Below are 24227 nucleotides of genomic sequence, written 5' to 3' on the forward strand. Positions count from 1 at the left end.
AGGGATAATGCAAGTCCCTTAAGTGTTTCAAGAATTTTTATCGGTTGATTGATACAAAAAATTAGTCTGAAAACAAGCCTCCAAGCCATTTTAACTCTTCTAAAAATACAGTTTAAAAACTTTAACCGGAAACAAAACTACATATCGGCCCTCAGCAAAAATTCTTAACTGCTTTTCATAATAAGGTGTACATAAACCCATACAATTTTGTCTAGCAATGAGTGAAGCAGGTAAAATGCCACTTTAAAACTTTGATGTTTTGAGCGTTGAAATTCTTTGGTGATGCTTCAGAAACACGACAATCTGGCAGCAATTTCAGTGCGGGTCAATGTATTTTCTCTCTGACAAACACAGAACTTACAACACAGTGCGGGAATGAAGGTCTGAAACGAGGGCACAACAGAGAAAAACACAACATAATTACCTGCGACATTAAGCCTATTGCACCCCATTCACCAGTTCCTACATCAGGGAGAGAGGATCCATATAAATTAATCTCTTTTTTCATTTTACTTATATTTTCATCAAGTACTCATGGACTACTGTGAAGAGAGTTGCTAGGCTCCCGGGTCGTGGCAGCGTCGAATGCGAAGATTTCACCAGCGTTTCGTTCAACCTTGCAGTCAACCATCATCAGGTGAAATCTTCGCCTTCGACACGGCAACCTCCCGGAAGCCGAGCAACTCCATAAAAAAGGGCGCGACAGCCTACGGTCTTTATCGACACCTATGAAGTGTGAAAAGAAAGAAAAAAAGTTTCACTGTAAGTTCACACTCAAATAAAAAAAAAATTATTTTTTTGAACAATTTAATATTTGATTCAAAATTTAATGTGAATAAAAAAAACAACAGGATATGCAGAAGCCCACTGGACAGTTAGATTGCTGACAAGCAAATAGCGTTCCTAAATGCTCTGATGCTGATCCAAACCCAGGAGGAGAGTAAAAAAGGAGGGGTGGCAAACGACATAGCCTCGACTTCATGTAGAGGAGGAAGGGGTGTTCTACAACGATGGTGCCGCTTCCACCCTGGCTGTTTTATTTTTTTAATTCTGCGCCAATTGTATTCGCACGTTTTAAACTGAAGTACTTCAGCAGAGTCTCGGAAACATGTGCTGGTCCACAAAATTGAAACAAAGTCTCCACGAGGAAGCACCACAGTTACCTTCAGTGCGAGAGACTACAGTTTCCCGCTCTTTGTAGGGTGATGAGAGACCCCCTCAGAGTGGCCCGTTCCACAGTGCAACTGAGTGATCAGCTGATTCCGCCGACGCTTCCTTCATTGCCTGGTGTTTCTGCAGCTGTTTTAGTCATTACTATCACATCATCATTTTTCCCACGTGTTTAGTTAGTTTTTACAAGAAACTTTCCTTATGCTGCTAGGACAATTCATGTTTTTAAATTTTAATTCTGAGCTGTTTTTCGTATGATATAACTACCCAATAACACTACCCTCACTTCACAGCAAACACGAATCAAAACGTACCTGTGCCACAGCTAAGTCCTAATACTAAAAACTGCAGGTAATCGGACAAGTACCCCATTTTTTTTGTCACCCAATAGTCTTTGGTCGTTGGCGGTCAGACTGAGAAGGCAAGGATGAAGGGGGAGGGGTTGTGGTTTTGATTACTTCGAGGGTTGTAGTTAAGTTTGTAGAGCAGAAGTCGATGGTCCACGAAGTGTTCATCATGTAACTACGTGGTGTCTCCCTAGTAGTTCGGGGGTGTCTGGACCCCTCTGACACGGGCCTGCTGGCAGAAGGGAGCTGGGGAACAGAGGGGGCAGGTGGCGGGGGGGAGATACGGGACTCGGCTCACCGTCTCCGACCCAGCGGCGGTGACCAGCTCCTGCAGGGCGCGCACAGACAACGCCTGCTCGATCACGAACACACACTGCGACAGGTCCGGCGGGATGTTCTGCAACACACACACCCAGGAACGCTCTTCGTGACAAAACTACCCCAACAAGTACAGCAGTGACGTAGCTAAGGAGACTGGCGCCACTGGCCAGAATTGAAAATGGCGCCTCCTCTTGGATTAAAAGAGAAGGGGGAGAGTTTAGTAACGCGAAACCGTCGCGGCAGCGCCCCCCACCCCCCTGCTCCGGCGCCCCTGGCGGGGGCCATCCCTGCCACCAGCCTGCTACGCCACTGAAGTACAGAAGAGTCTCCATTAACCTAACTTCGATCGACCTAGATTCTGTACTATCCGAGCTGACGTAAAGCAAAGACAGTCAAAAATTTGTTTCACGACAATAGAAAATGATACAACTGTTGTCAAAAGTCTAAAAAATCATTAATCTCAAACATGCCATTTACTGGTTGGACAAATAATTGAGTGACGAGAAAGAATCTACACCAAAGAAGAGCTGAAAAAAAAAAACACCCTGAAAAAGGGCCAACTGAAAACCAATTTTGATTATATTCTATTTGTTTTATCTGATACTTTGCTTAGCCTGGGGTCACACTAACTTGGTTAATCAAAACTTTCTACTGTACTTTATTTCACAAAAATACATTTTTTTCTTAACCTCAACACCTCTCCGAAAGCGAAGCCATTAGAGAGACGGATACACTTTAGGCTACAGTACAAGGAAACGTATGAAGAACTCAACCATGGCGCACAGTATAAAACCATCCTAGCATTTGCCTAGAGTGAGTTAAATAAAAAGACAAAAAAATATATAAAATCAATAGGCCCCGAACAGAATCGAAACCCAGTACCTCTAGAATAAGTGTCGTACCACTAAGTCACTTCGCTCCAATTTTGCAACTAAAAAGTTTTCTAATTTTTTTTTAATAATGCAATACGAAATAAAATTTTACATGTTACTTGAACTATGTAACTTAACTAACTGAATGAATAAAACTTGTACTGGAGCATCTAATAATAAATATTTGAATTAGAAACAAACACTTGAACAAACTCACATGTTTATTCGTTGATTTAAAAGAAGGAACAGTACTTGTTCATCATTGTTACAGAAAATTTTAAAATGATTACTTTACAACATAAAATTTAAAAAAAATATTAACATGGTGTTACATCATTAAACATTAAATTGTCAGTAATATTTTTTATCTTTGCAAAAATTTTATTTTCTACATTATAGTATCGATTGAGGATGGAATTCCCCCCAAGAAAATCCCACTTGAAATAATTTTATGCATAGTAATTTTAAAAAATTTAGTGCTAGACCATGAATACACACCTTTGAATGAATGAATGAATGAATGAATGAATGAATGAATGAATACACACAATCCTTTTGATAGAATTACCCTGAAATACCTAATTAGGTACCTTGAGAAACTTCTTAACAGAGATTTATTGTAACTAAAATAATTTTTTATTTTTATGTAAAATTATTGACTGAATGCTTGTTGTAAAATGAAATCTTTCACAGTGCGTACTGACTACTATCTGCACTATGTGCAGCTCCCAGCAGTGGAGGGGGGAAGCTCACCTTGTCCGCGATGGTCTCCAGGTAGCAGTGCCGGTTGCCGAAGCCCTCCGCCGCCAGACACACCCTCTCCCCGGTCGCGGTGCAGGACAGGCACACCATGTCCTCCTGTGGGGCAGAGACAAGGGAGCTTCGTGACCACGTGTTTTTTTTGTTCCTTCTTTTTTTTTTGCATTCTTGAATTTTTTTGTTTTTTTCGCCCGTAGTTCCCTCACCCGCCGCTAGAAATATTTGCCGGGGCAGCTACGTCGATTATCGAAATCATTCTATTTGCAGAGCGAAAATTTTTAAACTATGCAACGAAAGAGCTACGATAAAGGCGATAAAGACTTGAAAAAAAAAAGAACCCGACATTGAACCTGAATTTCTGAAAGGAATTTTATTAAAATACTGCCCGTCTTGTTAAAAAAAATTCATTACACATATAATACTATAAAATTTCCCTTTGGCTCTGGGAAATTTGGTTCGCGCCATCCACCACCGTTTCATTCGCGAAATTGCTCCTACCAAATGCCGAGAGTTAAGATGTTACACATCAAAGAGTCTGTAAACTTTACAGTGGTCATAAATGTGAATGTGATGTGTGGGTATCGCATTACATTTTTTGTAAGGTTTCCTATGAATTCTAGTATCAATAGACGGGTCGTTACCACAACGCCGAAATACCACAACGCCGAACGTACAATAACGCCGAATACCATAACGCCGAATGCCAAATTGACCGCAACGCCGACAGCTAGAAAACTGCTGTGTACCAGAAACGCCGAAATACAGTGACGCCGAAAAAATGTTGCTGCGGGGAGGGGGGGCCACAGGAGCAAAATGAAAAACAACTGAATGAATTTGTGTGCTAACCTTACCTAACCTAACCTTTGTGGCAGTCCTGCAATGACATTTTTTCGGCGTTAATGTATTTCGGCGTTGTGGTTCGTCCCCTCAATAGACTTGTAATTTTCATTGAAGCATTTGAAGAAGAAAAAATTCGAAAATGAGCCGTAGGGGCGAGGGCTGGTGTTTGTTTCAAGAGGATCGTCAGAAAGACAAGCACGACAGTGGTGGCGGTGACAGGGCGGAGGGGCGAGTGGGGGTGGGGGAGGGGAGGATGCGGTCTTCCATAATGCGGCGTCAGACACGCGGAAGTTGTAGCGGCGACGTCACCAGCTCATCGCGGGGTGAAAAGGAGGGGGGGGGGGGGTGAATACCTCTGTAGGTCGGGACCTTGACACAGTACAAAATACTTTCCACGGTGGACTCAAGAAGTTTTTTTTCATGAACTTATTTAATATGGTTGTTATAACCCATCCCTGAAGAAGAAAAAAAAAATTGTTGGCTGTAAAGTCGGTTTACGGACGATAGTTTAACGTGACGTCATAACAAAACATTGATGAAATGATTGCATACTTTATGAATAAAATTGAATCATTTTTATTTTAATAATAAAAGAATAAATACTTGAAATTATACTAGTAATCAGATTTTTAAAATGCAAGAATAATTAACCTTTATTGCCGAAATTGTTGTTGTAATAAGCAATGAAAACCACATTAACTTTTCACTTCACTTTATAAACAGTCGAGTGGAAGAGAGATAGATGCGGCGCAAGCGTACAATGAGCGTAACGGTACACAGCGTAACGGAACAATGTGCGTAACGGGATACTTTTTCGTGCGTGCAGCCGGCGTTCATCGATTTATTAGACGTTTTCACGTCAAAAAATAATGATCACGCGAATATCCTGTTCTGCCCATTTAGAGTACGGCGGAAAGTTATCAAGGAAGTTTTAGCGAGTAATTGGAAAGGCTGGATGATCTACGTGGTGATAATGAGTTAGGTAAGCACCTGTGTGATTTTCTTAAACTTTTTCATCACAAGATTATTTACAACTATCAAATAACATTGTTTTTTTACTCATAATATCTTTTTTGTAGAGACTTGTAAAATTCGCGATTTAAATTACCTACAGGACAGACTCCATGATCCTCCATTCACTTGGGCAAATTATTACTGCTCATTGGCTACTGACTCGTGACACCTTGTTAACTGGGATGCTCGTGATTCGGTACTTCTTTCGTTGAAGGGTTTTTCATTGGTCGAGAGACATTTCAGATAAACTGTGGCCCAATATCTGAAGCAGCCAAAAGACAAACGTATTGGAGTTCCAGCCTATCGCGAAATGAATCCACGAATTTTTCTCCTCTATTTATTTATCGCGCAATGTAAATTCATTATAACGCGCATTTTAAGCATAGAATAGTTAAAAATAAAAATAATTTAATGAAAATATTTGTTGATGATAACAGTTTTCATGTTTCTAGCGCTTGTATTCACATTCCTCTGGAGATGTGGTTATTACAACGGTTAGATCATAGACACAGAAAGTGAAACAGAAATCCAAAGCAATACATATTGTTTTGCTTTAAATTTAATTAAAAATTTAGAGACAACGTGGCGAATTATTATACAGAGTTTTCAAACATAAACATTATTGTTTGTACACAGCATAAATACAATTTACAAAAACCATTTTAAAAATTACTGTAGCGTACTTTTTAATAATAACTGCTTTTTTCACATCCATTTGCAAACCAGTTAGGAAATTCACTGTTTCTTAGTGCGCACGCGTGCTGTTAAGGTGCGTTTACGATTGAAAATTAAGAATTAAGAATTAAGACTTAGTCGTGTACTTACCATATGACTCTATGTAAACTAGTGGAATGGTTTATGATTGTCGTGTGTGAATTTTGACGGATCGTGTGCGAACCATATGATGACTTAAGACTTAACAGAAATGGTTATATTTTATATTTTTCGTTAAGACTTATGGGAAGCGACCAATCACAACAAACCGGAACCTTTCAACCGGAAGTTTACGTCTTATTATTGGACCGAGCGAGGCAGTATTTTGGGTTAGAATTCGTATATTTGTCATTTGTAATCATCATACATTTCGAAAAATAGATATCCCATTTGTCAATAACCTATTTCAAACCTGCTTCTCCGTTTCGAACAATGGCCTATCATGTGTTTTGTGCTGTGATTGATTAGAATTAACGACTTCAATGTCAATCATAAACTGGAAAATGTAGTTTTGACTTAATCGTGTGCTTGATGTTAAGTTATAATTCTTAAGGAAATCAATCGTAAACCCAGCTTTAACCCATTGCCTTAATGGCGTAGGCAACCTAGCTTGACACCGCCGCTCTGCCGGTTGCGGTAACACCCGCCTCAAAGGGGCAGTTCCCAATACACGGTATCTGGTCTGAGCTTTGTTATATAGCGCATCTCAAATTCCCAATACACGGTATCTGGTCTGAGCTTTGCTATATAGCGCATCTCAAATTCCCAATACACGGTATCTGGTCTGAGCTTTGCTATATAGCGCATCTCAAATTCCCAATACACGGTATCTGGTCTGAGCTTTGCTATATAGCGCATCTCAAATGGGCATTTACGTCCTCTTTTCAATGTACGATTCCTGCTATTAGCGCTGTCCTTATTTCGGTGTGCTGTTTCCAGATGCACGACATAAAGTGCAAAAGTTGCACACGCCAATGAGAATTTGTTTAATATATCTGAAAGATTGTATTTTGTAAGGTAAAATTTGGAATGAGAATTGTATAAATAAATCTCCCTGGTGTACTTCATCCAGAGCACCATCTGATAGTTTCCAATTTGTATTTCACGGAAATGTAATTCAAAGACGCCATCTTAGTTTCAGCCGTCTTTGTTAACATGTTTATATAATTTAATTTTAAGAAGTTGGGGTCTTTCCAGCATTGCACATACTTTCATGGAATGCATTGTTATTAATAGTGACCGAATGTTACAAACAGTTTCTCCCGTGAAATAATCATGTGTTTAGAATTAAATTATTATTTTTCTGTCAGAATGACTACAACTGTAATAATACAGTCATATGTCACTATTTTGTGGTCTTATAAAAACCAATAAATAGAATAATTAGGACTCATATAAAAACTTATCGTGATTAACGATGGTGCACAGAATAAGCAATTAATTTTAACCTTACCTAATCAGGTATCAATATTAATTTTTGATGATTTTATAAAAAAAAATTTTGATGTCAAAAAATTTAATATTTGCTGAAGTAATGTCAAAAATAACTTACCGTATTTTTAACTCGATACCTCCCTTCACTAAGTATGTCATCATGGGTGTGGGGGAAAAAAACACGCGAGTATTTGTAATTACCGTCACTTGCACGACTTTTAACACTCAATTACAAAAAGCTAATATCTGTTGAAAATATTTAAGACAGAAGAACAAATGCAAGGGAGATAACGAGTTAAAAAAAACTTAGGAATAGCACTTACAAAAATATTATTGAAACAAAAAAAATCAACATGGTGACTGAGACAGAGCATTGCGGTTAAATTTTCATGTTCACGATAAAAAAAAACACGTTTTTATCGAAATAGCGTAAAATATTTTGGTTAAATCAGCAACTTTAAAATGCAGGACAACAAACTTGCTTTCCTTAAACACTACATTTATACGAGTTTCATTATCCCTATGCAGTAATTGAGCTGAGAATTCGAGGTTTTGCTGTACAAGTCGATAACAAATACGCGACGAGTGTTGAACACACAGTCAATTTTTCCGGGCGGTCAGCACGTGAGCTATTAGGGAAGCCTAAGATGTACATCAAGTTCTGTCCCTGCCCGAACACGCCCGAATATTCACCTTCGGCCAACCTCGGGGATTTGTTTTATTTTTTGCGCAGGAAAAATCAATTCAAATATTAAAAGCGGTTGGTTAGGTTAGCTACATTAAAACAACTTTAGAACACTATGGACGGTTAGTTAGGTTAGTATAGCTAAATTTAAGTAAACAGAGAAATATAAATATATAAATAAACCCGAGGTTGGCCGAAGGTGAATATTCGGGCGTGTTCGGGCAGGGACAGAACTTGATGTACATCTCTGGCTTCCCGAGCTATTACGTGCTGCAGCTGTGAGAAGTGGGCAGCGTAGTGGCTACCGGCTTGCCCCTGATTGTGTGTGTGGGGGGGGGGAGGGGGTCGTGGGAATGTATCGATCCGCCACCCGTCCAGGCTGGAGTCAAGGGTCGTGGCCCTAGCAGATAAAAAAAAATCCCCACCTTCAGCCCTTCATTTAATCCTATTCGTCAAAAAAAGGGACGGGGGGTTGTCTGTAAAGTCGGTTTACGGACGATAATTTTACGTGATAACGTCAAAAGAAAACAATGATGAAAAAAATGCTTACTTTTTACTTTTCAAATATTATTTACAGGTTTTTGCAAATTTAATTTAAATATGTTTTTTTTTTAAATATAATCACGAACAATTACAGTAGAATCCCGCTAATCCTAACTAATTGGGACCGAACCCTGTTCGGACTAGCGAAAATTCGGATTAGGCGGAATTTTGTCATATAATGCCATATATTGTCTTTTCGAGGCGTATTTAGTGTCTGATATATCAAATATGTAAGGAAAGTCAGACGAAAAAATACACCTTCATTATTTAGCGTACATATTTAGTGTCATATAATATTATTAATTACTCACATAGATAGATAAATTATAAGTTTCTTATGTACATATTAATAAACGTACAACATTACTTGAAAAAAACTTGTTTTTCTTTACTTTTCTTAGTTCTTAAATTATACAAAAAAAATTTTTTTATCCTAGCCCTGTTCGGATTAGGCGGATTTTCGGATTAGCGGTGTTCGGATTAGCGGGACTCCACTAGTTAAAAAAAAAAAAAAAAGGCCCGCCCTAACCTGTTTGATATTATATAAGATTTTCTCGCACGGTGGTTGGCCGGTTCTTGCACGCTCGGCTCGGGCGGAACGCTCGTCGATTCATAAGACGTTATCGCGTCGAAAACACAATAAAACGTTTGTCTCGGTGGTTCCGCGTCCTGCTCAGCTGCACCGAGGTCCGACGCAGAGACTTGCATCGTCCGCATTCACGCGCACGACACCACGTTGCCAGGGCCGGCGCGTCCACACAGGCGAACCAGGCGACCGCCCAGGGCGCCAAGTAACTGGGGGCGGCGCAGCACGACACATAACAGCTGATATATGTTTAACGATCATTGAAACTAGATGAAAGTGGAATTCATGTAACAGTTTGGAATGTTTATATTGATATAAGTAATTATTCAAAGTCCACGGTGACCTGTTTATGATTTGTAATAAGTAAAAAAGTAAAAAAAAAAAAAAAAACACAAGCCTGCTTACGTTTGATTGTTGACAAAATCTTAGGCTTACGTGATGTATTTTGAGGCAAGGAAAAAATTTTTTTTGGGGTGTCCGACGGGGGAGGGGGGGGAGGGGGCTGCATTAAGGTTTTTCGCCTAGGGCGCCAATTTACCTTGCACCGGCCCTGCACGTTCCGTAACCGAAGCTGACTGCGTCAGTGCGCGGACTTGCCCGACGGGCTCCGGGGCCGAAGAAATACACGGGTCGGCGTCGCGAATTCGCGCGAACTTGACCTTTACGCTCTGGTTCATTAATACATCCCGGCGGTATTTGTCAAGGAGAGATTTAAACTATTATTTACATCGTTAAAAGTGTGTGATAAAAGGCTTTCTTGGAAAGCCAGCATTAGCTATGAATTCTGAAATAGAAAAAAAAAATGATCCTACAAATTCAGTTGTCGAACGTTGTCTTGAGAGATATGGCGTTAAGGGGGTGTGTATGTGTGTCGGCGAGGCGGGGATGATAAGCGCGACGCTTGCTGGTGCTTCTAGCGCGGTGTCTCCTCTGGACTGGCGCGCAGTCTTATCCCAGTGCATAGAGCAACTGCATGTAGTGAAATTCTCTTGAGGGCTTTCCAGAATCTGTAACGGACGTTTCACGCCAGAAAATTATTCTGAAAAAACACGCATTTTGGCAATTTTCAATCTTCTGTAAATACAGTTTAAAAACGAAATACGGAAAAAATATATATATATTTTTTTTCGTATCCTCCAATAGAGTATTCTTCATTTTTTTTTTTGTAAACAGACCCCGCTCAGATACCTCCAGAAGTTTTTAAATCGCGTGTTTTTATTTTTATTTTCTGAAGCTTTGCACACCGTACGTGTGCCCAAGAAGGCGGGACCCTTAAGGGCGAAAGTCACGCTTGTTGTAGGTGTACCTCGTAGTCATCCTCGCCGGTACGAAGTAACTGAGACGTAGCGCCCTCTGTAGTGACAAGAGAAATCAGGCGCGGCGTAGTAGGGGGAGCGGGTGAGTTCTGGGACTTGGCGCCCCTTGTCCCGCGCGAGCACGCAACCCGCCGAGCACGCCTATCGACCGTCCCCCTCACCCTCCCCTCCCCTCCTCGCGCAGATGGAGGCCCGCCTGGCCGCCGCCGCCGCGAGCAACTGCGGGGCCACAAGGTCGACATTCTCCTGTCCGCTGCATTCGACACTCGACCTTACCATCTCGGCGGTGAGGGCGTTATGGAGTGTAACATCTTAAGCCCTCAGTATAGGGAGACCTAAGATGCACATAAAGTTCTGCTATTCCCAATTAAACCCGAACAATTCACCTTCGGCCAACTTCGGGATTTGATTTATTTTTGCGCAGGAAAAATGAATTCAAATATTAAAAGTGGTCGGTTAGGTTAGCTACATTAAAACACTTTAAAAACACTATGGACGGTTAGTTAGGTTAGAATAGCTACATTAAAATAAACAGAGAAATATAAATATATATAAATAAACCCGAGGTTGGCCGAAGGTGAATATTCGGGCGTGTTCGGGCAGGGACAGAACTTGATGGACATCTTAGGCTTCCCCTCAGTGTAGGGCACTTGTTAGGAGTAATATCGTGGGCGGAACGGATATGTGTAACCACCGATGCTGCCATAATGTGGCAGATGGCGCGAACCAAATTTCGCAAAGCCAAAGGTAAACTGTATAGTGTTAACTGCTTAGTGAATTTTAAAAAAGACGTGCAGTAATTTAATAAAATACCTTGTTAAAAATCAGGTCGGAAGCCGGGGTTTAGTGTATTTTTTTTCCAAATCTTTTTCGCTTTTATCGGAGCCGTTTCATTATATAGTTTAAATTTTCGTTCTGCATTCGATAGTCGATGTAGCTACTCCAGCAACGAATGTTTTAGGCATGACAAATCCGGTAAAGATTCTTTATAGCACCCAAGAGACTGGCATTACAACTTTATCTTAACTTCTCCGCCATCAAATGTTACGGTTGACGCTTGAATTTCGTAGTTGTCCTTTGTACGAGAAGACCGCGCGCCAGTTCAGAGCCTTGCGCTTTAAGAGACGTTGCCATAGAAGCTCCAACAAGCGTCGCACTTTATAAACCCGCCTCACTAAACATGCGACAGCACGAGACAAGGAAACTGGGGAACGAATGTGGTTTAGGGTACCTTATAGTTTTTAGCTCCAGCGGTTGAAAATCCTGACTCCTAACCCTAGGGTCCTTCGATTCCCGGCCGGTCTGGTTTTTTTTTTTCCACACAGTTGTCATATTGTCCCTTCACTCCCGCCCCTGCAGATTCCATCACCCCATCATTACCTGGGAGCACTGCGCTCGGACAAGATCATCAGAGTTTCATCATCATCATCATCATCATCAAGTAACCAACCACCCCAAAACCCACTGTGATTGTTGGGAAATCATAGAAAATCAAAATCGGATAGGCCTTAACAACATTTGATCCTTGTATTCAAATTCAACACGTTATCACTCTTCCACTTCGCTGAGATATGTGGCTCAAGTAAATGGAATATTGGGTACACATATATATCACCACCCCCTTCCCCAATAATCCTAAAAATCCATCATTCCCACAAACAAAAGGAAATGATGTGAAAGCAAACAGCAGGCAGAGAGGTTCTCTTCCCCACCCCACCCCCCTTCTCAAGGAAGTAAAATTCTGTGTATGCTCCTGGTGTGCCTCGTAAGTCAAGTGTTATTTTGGCTTCATCACAATTCACCATACAATTTTTTTACCTAATTATTAGAGACAAAGTTTTACGGTTTTATTTTCAGTCCAATTCCGTTTTAAAACAGAATGTTTTCGGTGTTCGGTGTTCGGTGTTCGGTGTTCGGTGTAATCATTGTTTTTTTTTTTTTTTTAATTGTAATACTTACTACACCAAAATAGTGGTAAAATTAATTTATATGCTGCATTTTTACAAAAAAAAATTGAAAATTGTTTAGCACTTTTCCTATTGAAGGGGTGGGTATATGTGGTTATATGTGTGTATGTGTGTGTGTATGTATGTGTGTGCGTGTGTGTGTGTGTATACAGGATAATTATAAAGTCCGTGAAACATTTCAAAAATCGGTACAGTGAAATGGCTAAGAATTATGTAACAAATTATATACCACGTGAAAGAAAAACTCTCAAAGTTTTTTTTCCCACTAGTTATAAATGTTCTATGTGTCCACCTTGCGTCACACGACACACATCTAATCGATAGTCCCATTCTGCCCATACTCGACCCAGAATATCAGGAGTGATGGTAAGAGCAGCTGCTACGATTCTGTGTGGTAGAGGTGGAACATAAACACTATTCTTGATGTATCCCCACAAGAAAAAAATCGCAAGGTGTCAAGTCCGGTGATCGTGGTGGCCACGGGAGTAGCACTTGGTCAGCGGCCGCCCCACGGCCCATCCAGCGATGTAGCAATGTCTTATTCAGATAACCTCGTACCACATTGTGGTAATGAGGTGAAGCACCATCTTGTTGGAAAATGAAGTCCCTGCTATCAGCTTCAAGTTTTGGCTAAAGCCACAATTGCAGCATGTCGAGATAGGTGATACCAGTGACAGTTCTCTCAGCGAAGGGGCCATAAACTGTCTTGTTTGACATGGCACAGAACACGTTAACTTTTGGCGAATCTCGGACGTGTTCGAGAGTTGCATGTGGATTATCTGTCCCCCATATGCGTGTGTTGTGTCAGTTGACTCTTCCTGAGAGACACATACACATACACATACTAAAGCTCAAGTCCATCCACCATTTATCGGGATCAGGAAAGTTTCCGAACGCCATGTGCCTTGCGTGGTTCATACACCCGGCCCGCTAACGGTGGAGGGGGGGGGGTGAAGGGGCAGAGCACAAGGCAAACCGGGACGTCAGGAGTAGTGGGAGAAGAAGGGGTGGAGCGACGCCAGCAGCCACCAGAGAGAAGTGGAGTCTCTCTCCCCGTGTTTACCCTGCCATCTCGCGGGCGCGCACACACAGACTGCAGGGAAGTGGAGGGGCTCAATTACTGTCTGTTTGCAGCGCTCGCCGCCAGGGGCGCTAGCGGGAGGACCCGTCTGCGGATCGGAATTAAAGCGGATGTAACGTCCCCACCAGGGTGTTCACAGTTAGTACTCTCGTACTAGATCTAGTACTTTTATAAGTTTTTTTAGTGCTCTAGTACATTTACGCTCAGATCTACTACTTTTATTTTCTTTAATGTAATAATATTACAGTAACTCCAACATGTTTTATTATTAAGCGTAATTATTTTTAAAAACTATGGAATGTATGTGTGTGTGGTGTGATATTTAAGTTAGAGCATTGCAATTTCATTATAACTTCCTAAATTGTTAAAACCATAACAAATTATAATTTAGTACTTTTTTTCAAATCTACTACTCTTTTTTCTCGCCTAAGTTGGTACGAAATATTTTTTCCTTGTGGACTCCCTGGTCCCCGCCAACCAGAGATGCGTACACGAGAACCTACCTCGCCTCTTACATCGATCCAGTTAATTAATTTTTGTACCATAATCTCATGTTTTTGCTCATTATTCCCAAAAATTTCGTATTATTACCAACATTAATTTTATGATGTACTTTATAAATTTCATGCGAATTTATTAAAAAAATTTAGAAACTTAACGACCTTATTTTTATGTCAACCCTAGCATGATCTAAGAGCATGTAAAAGTGTTGTATACAGTTTCAAATTAAATGTTTGAGCAGTATTAATTACTTATTTTTTATATATAATTCATGAATCAGTAAAAACATTGGGTTTACCACAAACCTACAAACCTGAGGTATTCAAGGTTTTGGGAGAATGATATCCAAAAAAATAAGTAATAAATGTCAAAAATGCTACATATAAACGAGTAATTTAAAACTGTATGCAAAACGATTATATGTTCTTAGTTTATGCTAGGGTTGACTTAATAATTGGCAATTGAGTTTCTAAAAACCATCAAAATAGTGTTTACTAAATGTATAAAATATTTTATAAACAATAAATGGTAGTAATATTAAGATTTTATTTCAAGACATTAGAAAAACACGAAATTATGGAAGCAAAATAATTTAGGATGCTACACACCTAACTAAATAACTTTTTATAGCAACATAGAGTCGTGAAGTTTTAGCTTTCATAGTTAATGCTTACATTTGCGCGCATGATGGTCTGAAAATGTTTAAAAGACAATTCTTAACAGAAAACATGTTTTTTTTACAGCGTTAATGCCAATTAAAAAAACCATTCACATCCTAGAAACATTTTGCTTTGTTATTAAAATAAACGGCAAACATATATTAAAATTAATTTAATTTGAATTGTGAAGATTCAAGCGAAACAAATCCAGAATTGTAACAGTGTATCATTACAAATATAAATTACACAGAAGTTTATATGCCATAAAAATACGATAAATGACTCGTTTGATTTGTATTGTGTATTACAGTTCGAGTGAAAATATTTTGTGGTATATGTAATATATAATCAACCTGCAGTAAATTATTTCATCTATAATATTCTGTATTTATAATTGGTGTAACTACATATATATTGTTTTGTTAATTCACTCCACACTTTAAATTATTTGTGAACTACCATTGTATATATTATTAATAAAAAATATATATATACATAAAATTTAAAAATGGTAATGCATAATTATTAGGTAAAATATTAATCTATAAAATTCCAGCTGTATGTTTACGAATATTTCAGTTACAAACTTACTGCATACTTTCAATATTTTGGAAGCTACCAATATATTATTATTATGCATGAAAATATGGTGATATAAATTTGATACCATCACTATTGTTGGCCTTGAAATGTCTCCTTTTGCAGTCGGAATGTCTCCCTACTTTGCTGTTAAGGTGGTGGCAGTACAATAGCACTGGGCACATCTGTCTCTGAACGAGTGCCCATCGCTGTGAATATTGACAGGTAAGGGGAAATACAGTTATGGACACAGCTGTACATATGAGTGCTTTTAATATTCTGTGTATGTAACCAATACATGTCACTCGTCGTGGGTTTCAGGACAAAGCACTTATTCTGATAAAAGTACGGTAAAATCAACAACTAAAGATTTTAAATATCCTTTTTTTTTTCTTCTTAATTGTTCAGTGTTTACTGACAGCTTTACCGGTAACGAAACTCAAATAAAATAATTGAAACACTATATTTACAAGCATTTTGGAAATGATTGCTAAAGAAGAGTTGGCTCCAAGTATCCTTTCAGAGATTCGTGCCACACTGTTTTCGTTCATCACGCCCTAAATACTTGCACATATATACAAATGCAAGTTATGATGAGCTTGTATATACTATGAAGAAGGATGGTTTCTGATTCCTGACATCTGTGTGTCGATGCTGATTAGGCACTGTAGGTTATTGTTAAAACAACCCGTGTTCCTTGGGCGTAAGCATCTAAAGACTTTTATTTTTTTTGTGTCGTAGAAACCAGCCAACTGCGCAGCTTTTTTTATCAGCTACACGGTGTCTCTTCCCCTACCCACGCCCCAGCAGAGATAGACAAGCCAGCTAGTCCCCTGCTTGCTGTCTATAGCGCATCCCGTCCTTACATTGCAGTGTGTGCATTATTTAAATGAGGATTTGCTCCTCCCAATGCACTTTTCTTTTTTCTGACAGTGCTGTCCTTCTTTCGAAGTGCCCTGTTGCCAGATCTACATCATTCAGCAAAATAAAGTGTTTGTAAGGGACATCATCCATTAATTACGTGAGCTCAAAGTGTTTTCCAGCAAAATCTCATCAAATCTCATTTAAAGGGAAAAGGGTTGGGGGTTTGTCATTTGAAATCTCACATAAACTTTCCCATTTTTAATGTATACGTTATTATTACACTTAATTAAAAATCATTCAATTTATTACTTTACTTTTACGCGGTATTCCATTTTGTCTGTTATTTTTTTAATTTGAGGCTACTGAAATTTTTACTATTTCGAGAATAAATAGAAAATTTTAGGGTTTCTAAAAGAAAAAAAACACAGAGTCTGAGCTTTAAGAGATTGATTTTGTATATCAACAGCAATCTCGGGTATACAAAATTCCCCGCTGAGCCGGTTATTTAAAATAGTTATTAAAAAATGAGTTGTCAAATTTTACACATGGGGAGGGAGGGGTCCAAATTAAAAGAAAAAAACACCTCTCGTAATTTATGGACGCCCCCTAATGCAATGAAAAAAAAAATTTAATGTGTCTGAATCGTATTTTGTAAAATAAAATTTTAAATGAGAATTTTGAAAATATTTCTGTCCCGTTGTATTCCATCAAGCTCTACATATGATAATATTCGTTACTTACTTACGAGTGGTAACTAAAATATGCCATCTTGTTTTCAACAATTTCACTGGGTGTATCATTTAAGATGTACAATTTTCGTTCTTTTTTGAGCATCGTACATAATTTTATGGTGATGGACCGCTACAGATAGTTTCTCCTGTGAAATAATAATTGGTTTTTAACATTGAATTTTTTTTTGTTGGCAGAACGACTTCAGTTGTGATAATACTGTCACCAAACACTTGTTCATAGTCTTTAAAAAATCAAATGACAGTAAAGTTAATAAATTATTAATACTAATCATGATTACAGATGGCATACATAATAATATTGAGGCCGGTCCCATCGGGAAAACACGCCACTCAATGCAAGCTTCAACTCTGGTTACCAAGTCAGTGTTTTTTCTCGTGTCCTTAAATGTTTTTTAAATGCAGAAAATAATACATCAAACGTCTGGTGACCAAATACACACGGTCACAATATTTTGACGTGATAACGTCTTGTAAATCGATGAACGCCGGCTGCAAGCACGAAAAAAAGCACGACTCATTGTCACGTTCCGCCTGAGCCGAGCGTGCAAGAACCGGCCAACCATACCGTGCGAGAAAAAATCTTCTATAATATCGAACAGGTTAATACGGGCTTTTTTAACAAGCAGCAAATTTAAAAAAAAAAATTGATTTATTTTTCCAATTTCGTCATTTCAAATTAACATTTTATTGACATTTATTTTGATTTCAGTTAATTTTTATAACTAATTGTTCGTGATTATATTTAAACAAATTGTTTAAATTAAATTTGAAAAAAACTGTAAATAATATTTGAAAATTAAAAAAAAAAAAAGTATGCAATTTTTCATCAATGTTTTCTTATGACGTTATCACGTAAAATTATAGTCCGTGAACCGACTTTACAGACAACCCCCTTTTTACATGCTTTATATTAGCTTCACCTGTATGTTTGTCTGTCCGTCTGTAACTCTGTCTGTCCGTCTGTAACTCTTTCGACTAAGAGTGAGTGCCTGCCTCATCACTGTAAAATGTCCCACCCATTTCATTACGTTCGTTAGCCGAGCGGTCTGAGGCGCGCGACTTCTGTGACGTCAGCTTTCGGATTCAAAGATCGTGGGTTCTACTCCCGGCCACGCCGAAAAAAAAAATGTTTTTTTTCCCCCGGTAAATTCTAATATTATATCCATACATCTAACTGCAAATGATTCGTAGAGACTTTACCATTTCATTGTGACGTTGCAACTCCAAATAGTTATCTCAGATGGTAATAGGTAGTGTCGGTAACTCATTTCCCTATGATAATTATACATAAATATAGTTTAAAAAAACTAAAAAAACATGCTTTTAAAGAATATCAAACTAAAAAGTTAAAAATAAATATAGTTTAAAAAACTAAAAAACATGCTTTTAAAGAATATCAAACTAAAAAGTTAAAAATAAATATAGTTTAAAAAACTAAAGAAACATGCTTTTAAAGATTATCAAACTAAAAAGTAAAAAATAATTTTAAAATTAAATTTATGACAATAGTATATAAGCAATACTAGTATAAATGAGAAAAAAATATGGGGCGCTTAATATTCAAAAAATATGGCACAAAGCGCCTCAAGCTTTTTTCTCATTTATACTAGTATTGCTTATATACTATTGTCATAAATTAAATTTTAAAATTATTTTTTACTTTTTAGTTTGATAATCTTTAAAAGCATGTTTCTTTAGTTTTTTAAACTATATTTATTATGTTAGCAAGCTGCGTGGTGTGGATGTGGCAACTCCGTGCTGCAGCCCAGGCGTGGGACGCACTTGGACGCTCCCAGGACAAGGGGAAGATGGAGGGGGGAGCTGGGAACATGCTGTCGGACCGGACGCCAGGACCAGAAGGTCACGTGACGGGTGGCTGCGAGAATAAACACGGCCTCCCCTGGCCGCCGCCAGTCGGCAGCACCGTCGAGAGCGGTGTTGCATCTCCGGGAAGCCTTCTTCTCACAGACCCAGAGAGCCGAACTCCCGATCGTGCATCTTCGTTTTTTTTGTTTACCTCTGTTTATTGTAAATAAATATGGCGGTGTTGATAAAAAGGATACTAATGGTCGATAAGGTTAGGTTAGCTACATTATAGATACTTTAAAACATCGTGGACGGCTGATTTGGTTAGGATAGCTACATAAAAGGTACGGAAAAAAAAAGCATGAACTTCGGGGAACTTCGGGTTTTTGGCTCTCTCGTCTGTGAAAAGAAGGCTTCCCGTTGCATCTCTCCTCTGGTTATCCAGTGTTGCCAGACGTAACACACACACACAACTCGGGTACACTCGCCACTGCATTCGGGCACCTTCGGGGTATGAGAAGTTCTCTCAGCTCGGGTGTCATTCAGGCGTATAAACAAAACAAAAATAATGAAAACAAATTATGGCTGTCTTCGTCAATACAAATATCATTCATACTGCCTTAAATCACATAATAGCGTGACAACATAAAATTTTCAGATAAATGCAATAATGACTCTACTGCATAATATTTTAAAATTCGTCGTTGGCTGATGGACTCGTGGGGGGTGTGGTAAATGTATATATTTAACATTAGTATTCCAGCCACATGTGGATCTAAAATTATTGTAAATATTACCGTATAACTATGGACACGTAAATTTGTGTTGTGCTTTTAAGGGGCCCGCCTACATGCAGTGCAAAGTGAGCTGCAGAGGTTTAACAATCAGTTGTTTTTATCGAAACTATTTGACATGCGATTACCGATTTCGGATATAAAAGAGATTAAGGTACCGGGCATGATCCTAAAGTTGTTTAAGATGTCTCAGACATATAGTCGATTAGTAAATGCATGCTGAATAAGCCTAATTAGCGTATTTTCAGAGGCACGCCAAGCTCACAGTTTTCATTACTATTGCGTAAAACCACTTTTGGATCGTGCACCAATCCTTTCTCTTTCGCTGCGTATATAATTTGCACTAGGTCACAACGGAAAATTTTGAGAAAAACCGTGATTTCTACGACGTGTGCTGCGCGAATGTTCTTCCCGGTATGTGGCGCCGCCACGGCCGCTTGACCTTGGATGACGAGGCAGGATGAAGGGGGGTCTCCGCGCTGCCTTTCTTCCTGTCCTCTTTCAGTTGTGCTTCGCTTGCCCGGACTGAATACTCACCCCGGCTAGGGCGGGCCTGTGGACACCAGACCGGGCTGAGTACACGCGTATTCCACAGTTAGTTGTGTTGAGGCCGAACGACATTAGAATTCAGCGTGACTGCAGGCGGGGTCATAAGGCAAGGTTACGACAGAATGCACCTCGGAAGAAGAACAAAACCATTAAAGGAAGTAAACGCCAAATCGTTGGGCATAAGTAATATTTCATTATACAAGTGATATATTCAAATCGATTTTATATGGCTTTGTTAGTTACGTATTTATTAATTTTATTTTATATGTGGCCATTAATATTTTTAATGGTATACATTTATATGCAATCAACACTTTTAACCAAAATATGCATTTAACCATTTTAAAAACGCCAAGTTGAAATAAAGAATTTCACGTAACATTTAAAAAAGTATTTTTTTTAACTTCAATTGTGAATGAACGTAAGAATAAGAAGAGCCTTTTTTTTTGGAGGGGGGGGGGGGGGTTCTTATTTGGTAAGCAGAATTTGGTGCCCAAAGCAATTAGCTACAAACTGTTCGGTGTGTGCAAACATGCATAAATATTGCAGTATTTCAGACAGTGTAAGTTTAATTTGGACATAGAAGCTTGTCATTATAGTCACAATTAAAACAAATAGCATTTTGCCGGCTGTCCATGGCTGACTGTGATAGTTTGTAGTGGGAACACCTCTACACATTTGAAAATTTTTATACAGAAAACAAGAATAATAAGTCATAAATAGCATTTGTTGCATGTTATTAATGGCCGTACGATTAGTACACACTTCTATGTTTTTTTCCGGTGATTCAAACCATAAACGTCGGAGTCTAGCAACATACGTGCGGTTCTGGAAGTTGGAAGTGTATGCGTTCGGAGACGTACACGTGTCAATCTCGCTAAGCTCAGACTCACAGTTGACAAACGGAACTCCGTGAGAGCGGTTCAAAAAAAGTATCATATTGCATTATCGCCGCTGCTAATTGTAAAACCTTGACGAATTCCACAGGTTACTAAGAGACGTGTAATGTGTAGCCGCCGCTAAAATAAGAAAAAAACGACGCTGTGTTTATACTAATATCTCGTGTCACTTAAACCTCTCTGTGCGCTGGCGTGTTACGCATTGCGGAAAAAAGTTATCGTCTGTGCACATACCGTTCCACTCGTCTCACGTCACATTCTCATCAAGCACCCGAGCCCGGCAGTCGGACTGCATGCCTGACATTATAGCCCGCAGAATAAAACCATTTGGATATAAATGTTCAATTTTTAGTTTCTTTTGCTTACGAAGAGGCGACGCCGGACGTTTCGGCATCTAGGACCTTATTCACAATGCGCAGTCCGCAGTTTGACAACTTGCAACCGGCAGGCGGCAGTCGGAGATAAACTGTTCCACAGACAGCAGTCCAGCAGTCGCCAGTCGAGCAGTGGGATATCATCTAACTTCATTTCGGACTGCCAGACCGTCCCGGAGCAATGGCATACAAGAGATCCCACGCGGAATGACTGAAGAGTTTTAACATCAGCCGTCGTGTTTAAAATCTGCATGGATGCAACTGACAAAGTATTTTATAAAATTGACAAAGCTATATTCTGGCTGCAGGCACGGCGGCTCAAACAGAATGGATAAGTTGTTTCTGGTTGAGGCAAACGAATGGTGTTTAACCATTCAAAAACATGGCATATGAACATCCGAGGCCAAACATCCTGATGCCATTAAGACCAGGTGACATCAGGATGAAAGAAGAAAAGTTAGTGCTCCTGGAATACCCTCACGGGTTCAGTCCTAGGAGGTGGAGGTGGTGAGGCTAGGCCGGGCTTTGGCCCGAAACAACTTGCCAGACCGCCAGCTGCCAAAATATTTTCACCTATCAGAAAATCTTTCGCGATGATGTGGTTTAATCAAATACTCCCTTGGTCATGTTATGTAATTTTGACTGGCGACTCCGGACTGCTGACTATGAACTACGTGTTGCCTACCGATGCTACGCTAACTGCAATCCTAAATTTTGCTTTGGAATTATACAAAAAAACATTTACCACCTAAAACCCTGCAATGAAAATATTTAGCAAATATCTCAAATTTTAAAATTGATTTTTTTATGTTACCTTCTTTAATATCGATATTAATGATAATACCAATTTTAAAGCTTTAATAAAACCGGCCCGTTGTCGTATATCAGGTTTTTTCTATTTACGAAATTCATGAACACCGTCGTTTTTACATGTTTTATGTATAACGTATTCTATATAACTAATATTAAACAATCGAAGGATTATCAGCATTTGTTGTGAAACTTTCCTATAATGTAATAATAACACGTGTAGGGCCTATTGACGAAACAATCGTTCGTTAAATTTTTGTAATACGTATATATGTAAATTTGAGGCAACATTCCTTTTAAACTTGCTGTGCTTATTCAAAGGAAACGTGCAATTAAAAATAATGCATCATTAGAAATGAAATTATTTTAGGAATGTGTATCTGATGAAAGACGATCCAAGGATGAATCTTTCGCACACACTGTATGCTGATGTAGAATGTAACGCCGACCCTAGTTGTTTCATGGTACGGAAAACTTAAAATTTTGTAATGAAAATTTTTGAACTGTAAATGGACCTTTCTTTTCCATCTACAACGACGCGTCTTCACAAAAAAAAAATATTTTTGTCAAAAATATTTAGTTAATATTTTTTCCTTAAAATATTCTCATCAATACTAATATTATAAATGCGAAAGTATTTCTGTCTGTCTGTCTGTTTGTTTGTTACCTTTTCCCGACTGAACGGCTGAACGGATCGTAAATAAATTTGGCAAGGAGATAGATTATATCCTGGGGATGGACATAGGCTATATTTTGTCTATAAAAAAAAAAAAAAATTAAACGTGTTAAAAAAATATATCTTAATTTTATGTAATGTGTGTCATAGATATACAAACTGTTAGTGTCATTCCTCTATGCCTGCCGTGCAATAGCTTTCAAGCCATTACGTTACGTTTTTCTATTGTAAGGAACTAAGTAGAGAGTAAGAAAAAAATAAATATCTTGACAGTTTGTAGTGTCACCATATTTGTTTCAATTTTCAATACCGTTTTTGTATATTACAATTTAAATTGCAGAAAAAAATCATGTTTCATAAAAACATAAATAGTGAGTGTGTGTCATTTCTCTATGTCCACGAGGTCTTGCCGCGTCAATTTTCTCCTTCGGGCGAACCCGTCCGCTTAGTTAAATAAACAGCTTTTATCGTTGAATGATTTCATGATTTATTTCATGAAAATCTGCTCTCATAAAAAAGTAAGTTTTATAGTCATTCAATATGTATCTCTTTCTCTCTCTCTCTCTCTCTCTCTCTCTCTCTCTCTCTCTCTCTCTCTCTCTCTGAAGATCAATCTATGAATCGTTACACATTTATTTCCTTTATTTTTTTTATTTTGATTTGATACAATATGATTTCACTAAAAATCTATTTCTACCCCTTCCTATTTTCATTTCCACATTACGAAGTTTCACTTCTTCCGCGCGGAGGGACTCCACGCAATATTTTTGCATGCAATTAAAAACTATTTTTTAATGATGCCAAAGAAGTATAACTTCTCATGCGCGTACCTAAGTACACGCACCCATTTATTAAATTTAATTTCTTCTATATTTTTTCTCCCTACCTAGGGCACTCATAATTCTTTTAAATTTCACGTGTATGTTTTCAATGTCATTCGAGTTGTACAATTTTTTTTGTCAAATTGGTCATTATTTATACTTTGTTTTATTTTGGAAACATACGTATTTTAGGTATTATGACAAATAAAAAAAATTAATTACACTAATATTCTTAGGTTTTTATTGTGTGGATAGGTTGAAGTTTAATATTAAGTAGGTATATAAATTCGTAAACTTATAAATTTCTTCGAAATTTATTCATAGGTTGGTAGGGCCTACTATTATTTATATTTGTATAGTTTGAAGTTTAATATTATGTATGTACGTAAATTCTTAAACATAGAGTTATTTATTAATTTATTTAGAAAATTATTAATAGGTAGGTAATAAGTTTTTCTATTTGTCAATATTGTTATTATGGTAGATAGGAGTAC

The 24227-nt window shown here is 38.4% G+C and overlaps 1 protein-coding gene across 6 annotated transcripts in view; it reads right to left on the reverse strand.

Moving 5' to 3' along the window:
- Positions 1–24227, reverse strand: part of LOC134539044 (ryanodine receptor) — a 243278-nt gene that overhangs the window by 184484 nt on the left and 34567 nt on the right. For all 6 annotated transcript variants that reach the window (XM_063380736.1, XM_063380732.1, XM_063380733.1 and 3 more), the window contains exons 2-3: positions 3464–3568; positions 1816–1914 (exon numbers count right to left, since the gene is read on the reverse strand). In XM_063380736.1, coding sequence (XP_063236806.1) covers positions 1816–1914; positions 3464–3568 — 204 coding nt within the window. The remainder of the gene's footprint in view (positions 1–1815; positions 1915–3463; positions 3569–24227) is intronic.

The sequence above is a fragment of the Bacillus rossius genome, chromosome 14 (assembly GCF_032445375.1).
Source record: "Bacillus rossius redtenbacheri isolate Brsri chromosome 14, Brsri_v3, whole genome shotgun sequence".
Classification (NCBI taxonomy): domain Eukaryota; kingdom Metazoa; phylum Arthropoda; class Insecta; order Phasmatodea; family Bacillidae; genus Bacillus; species Bacillus rossius.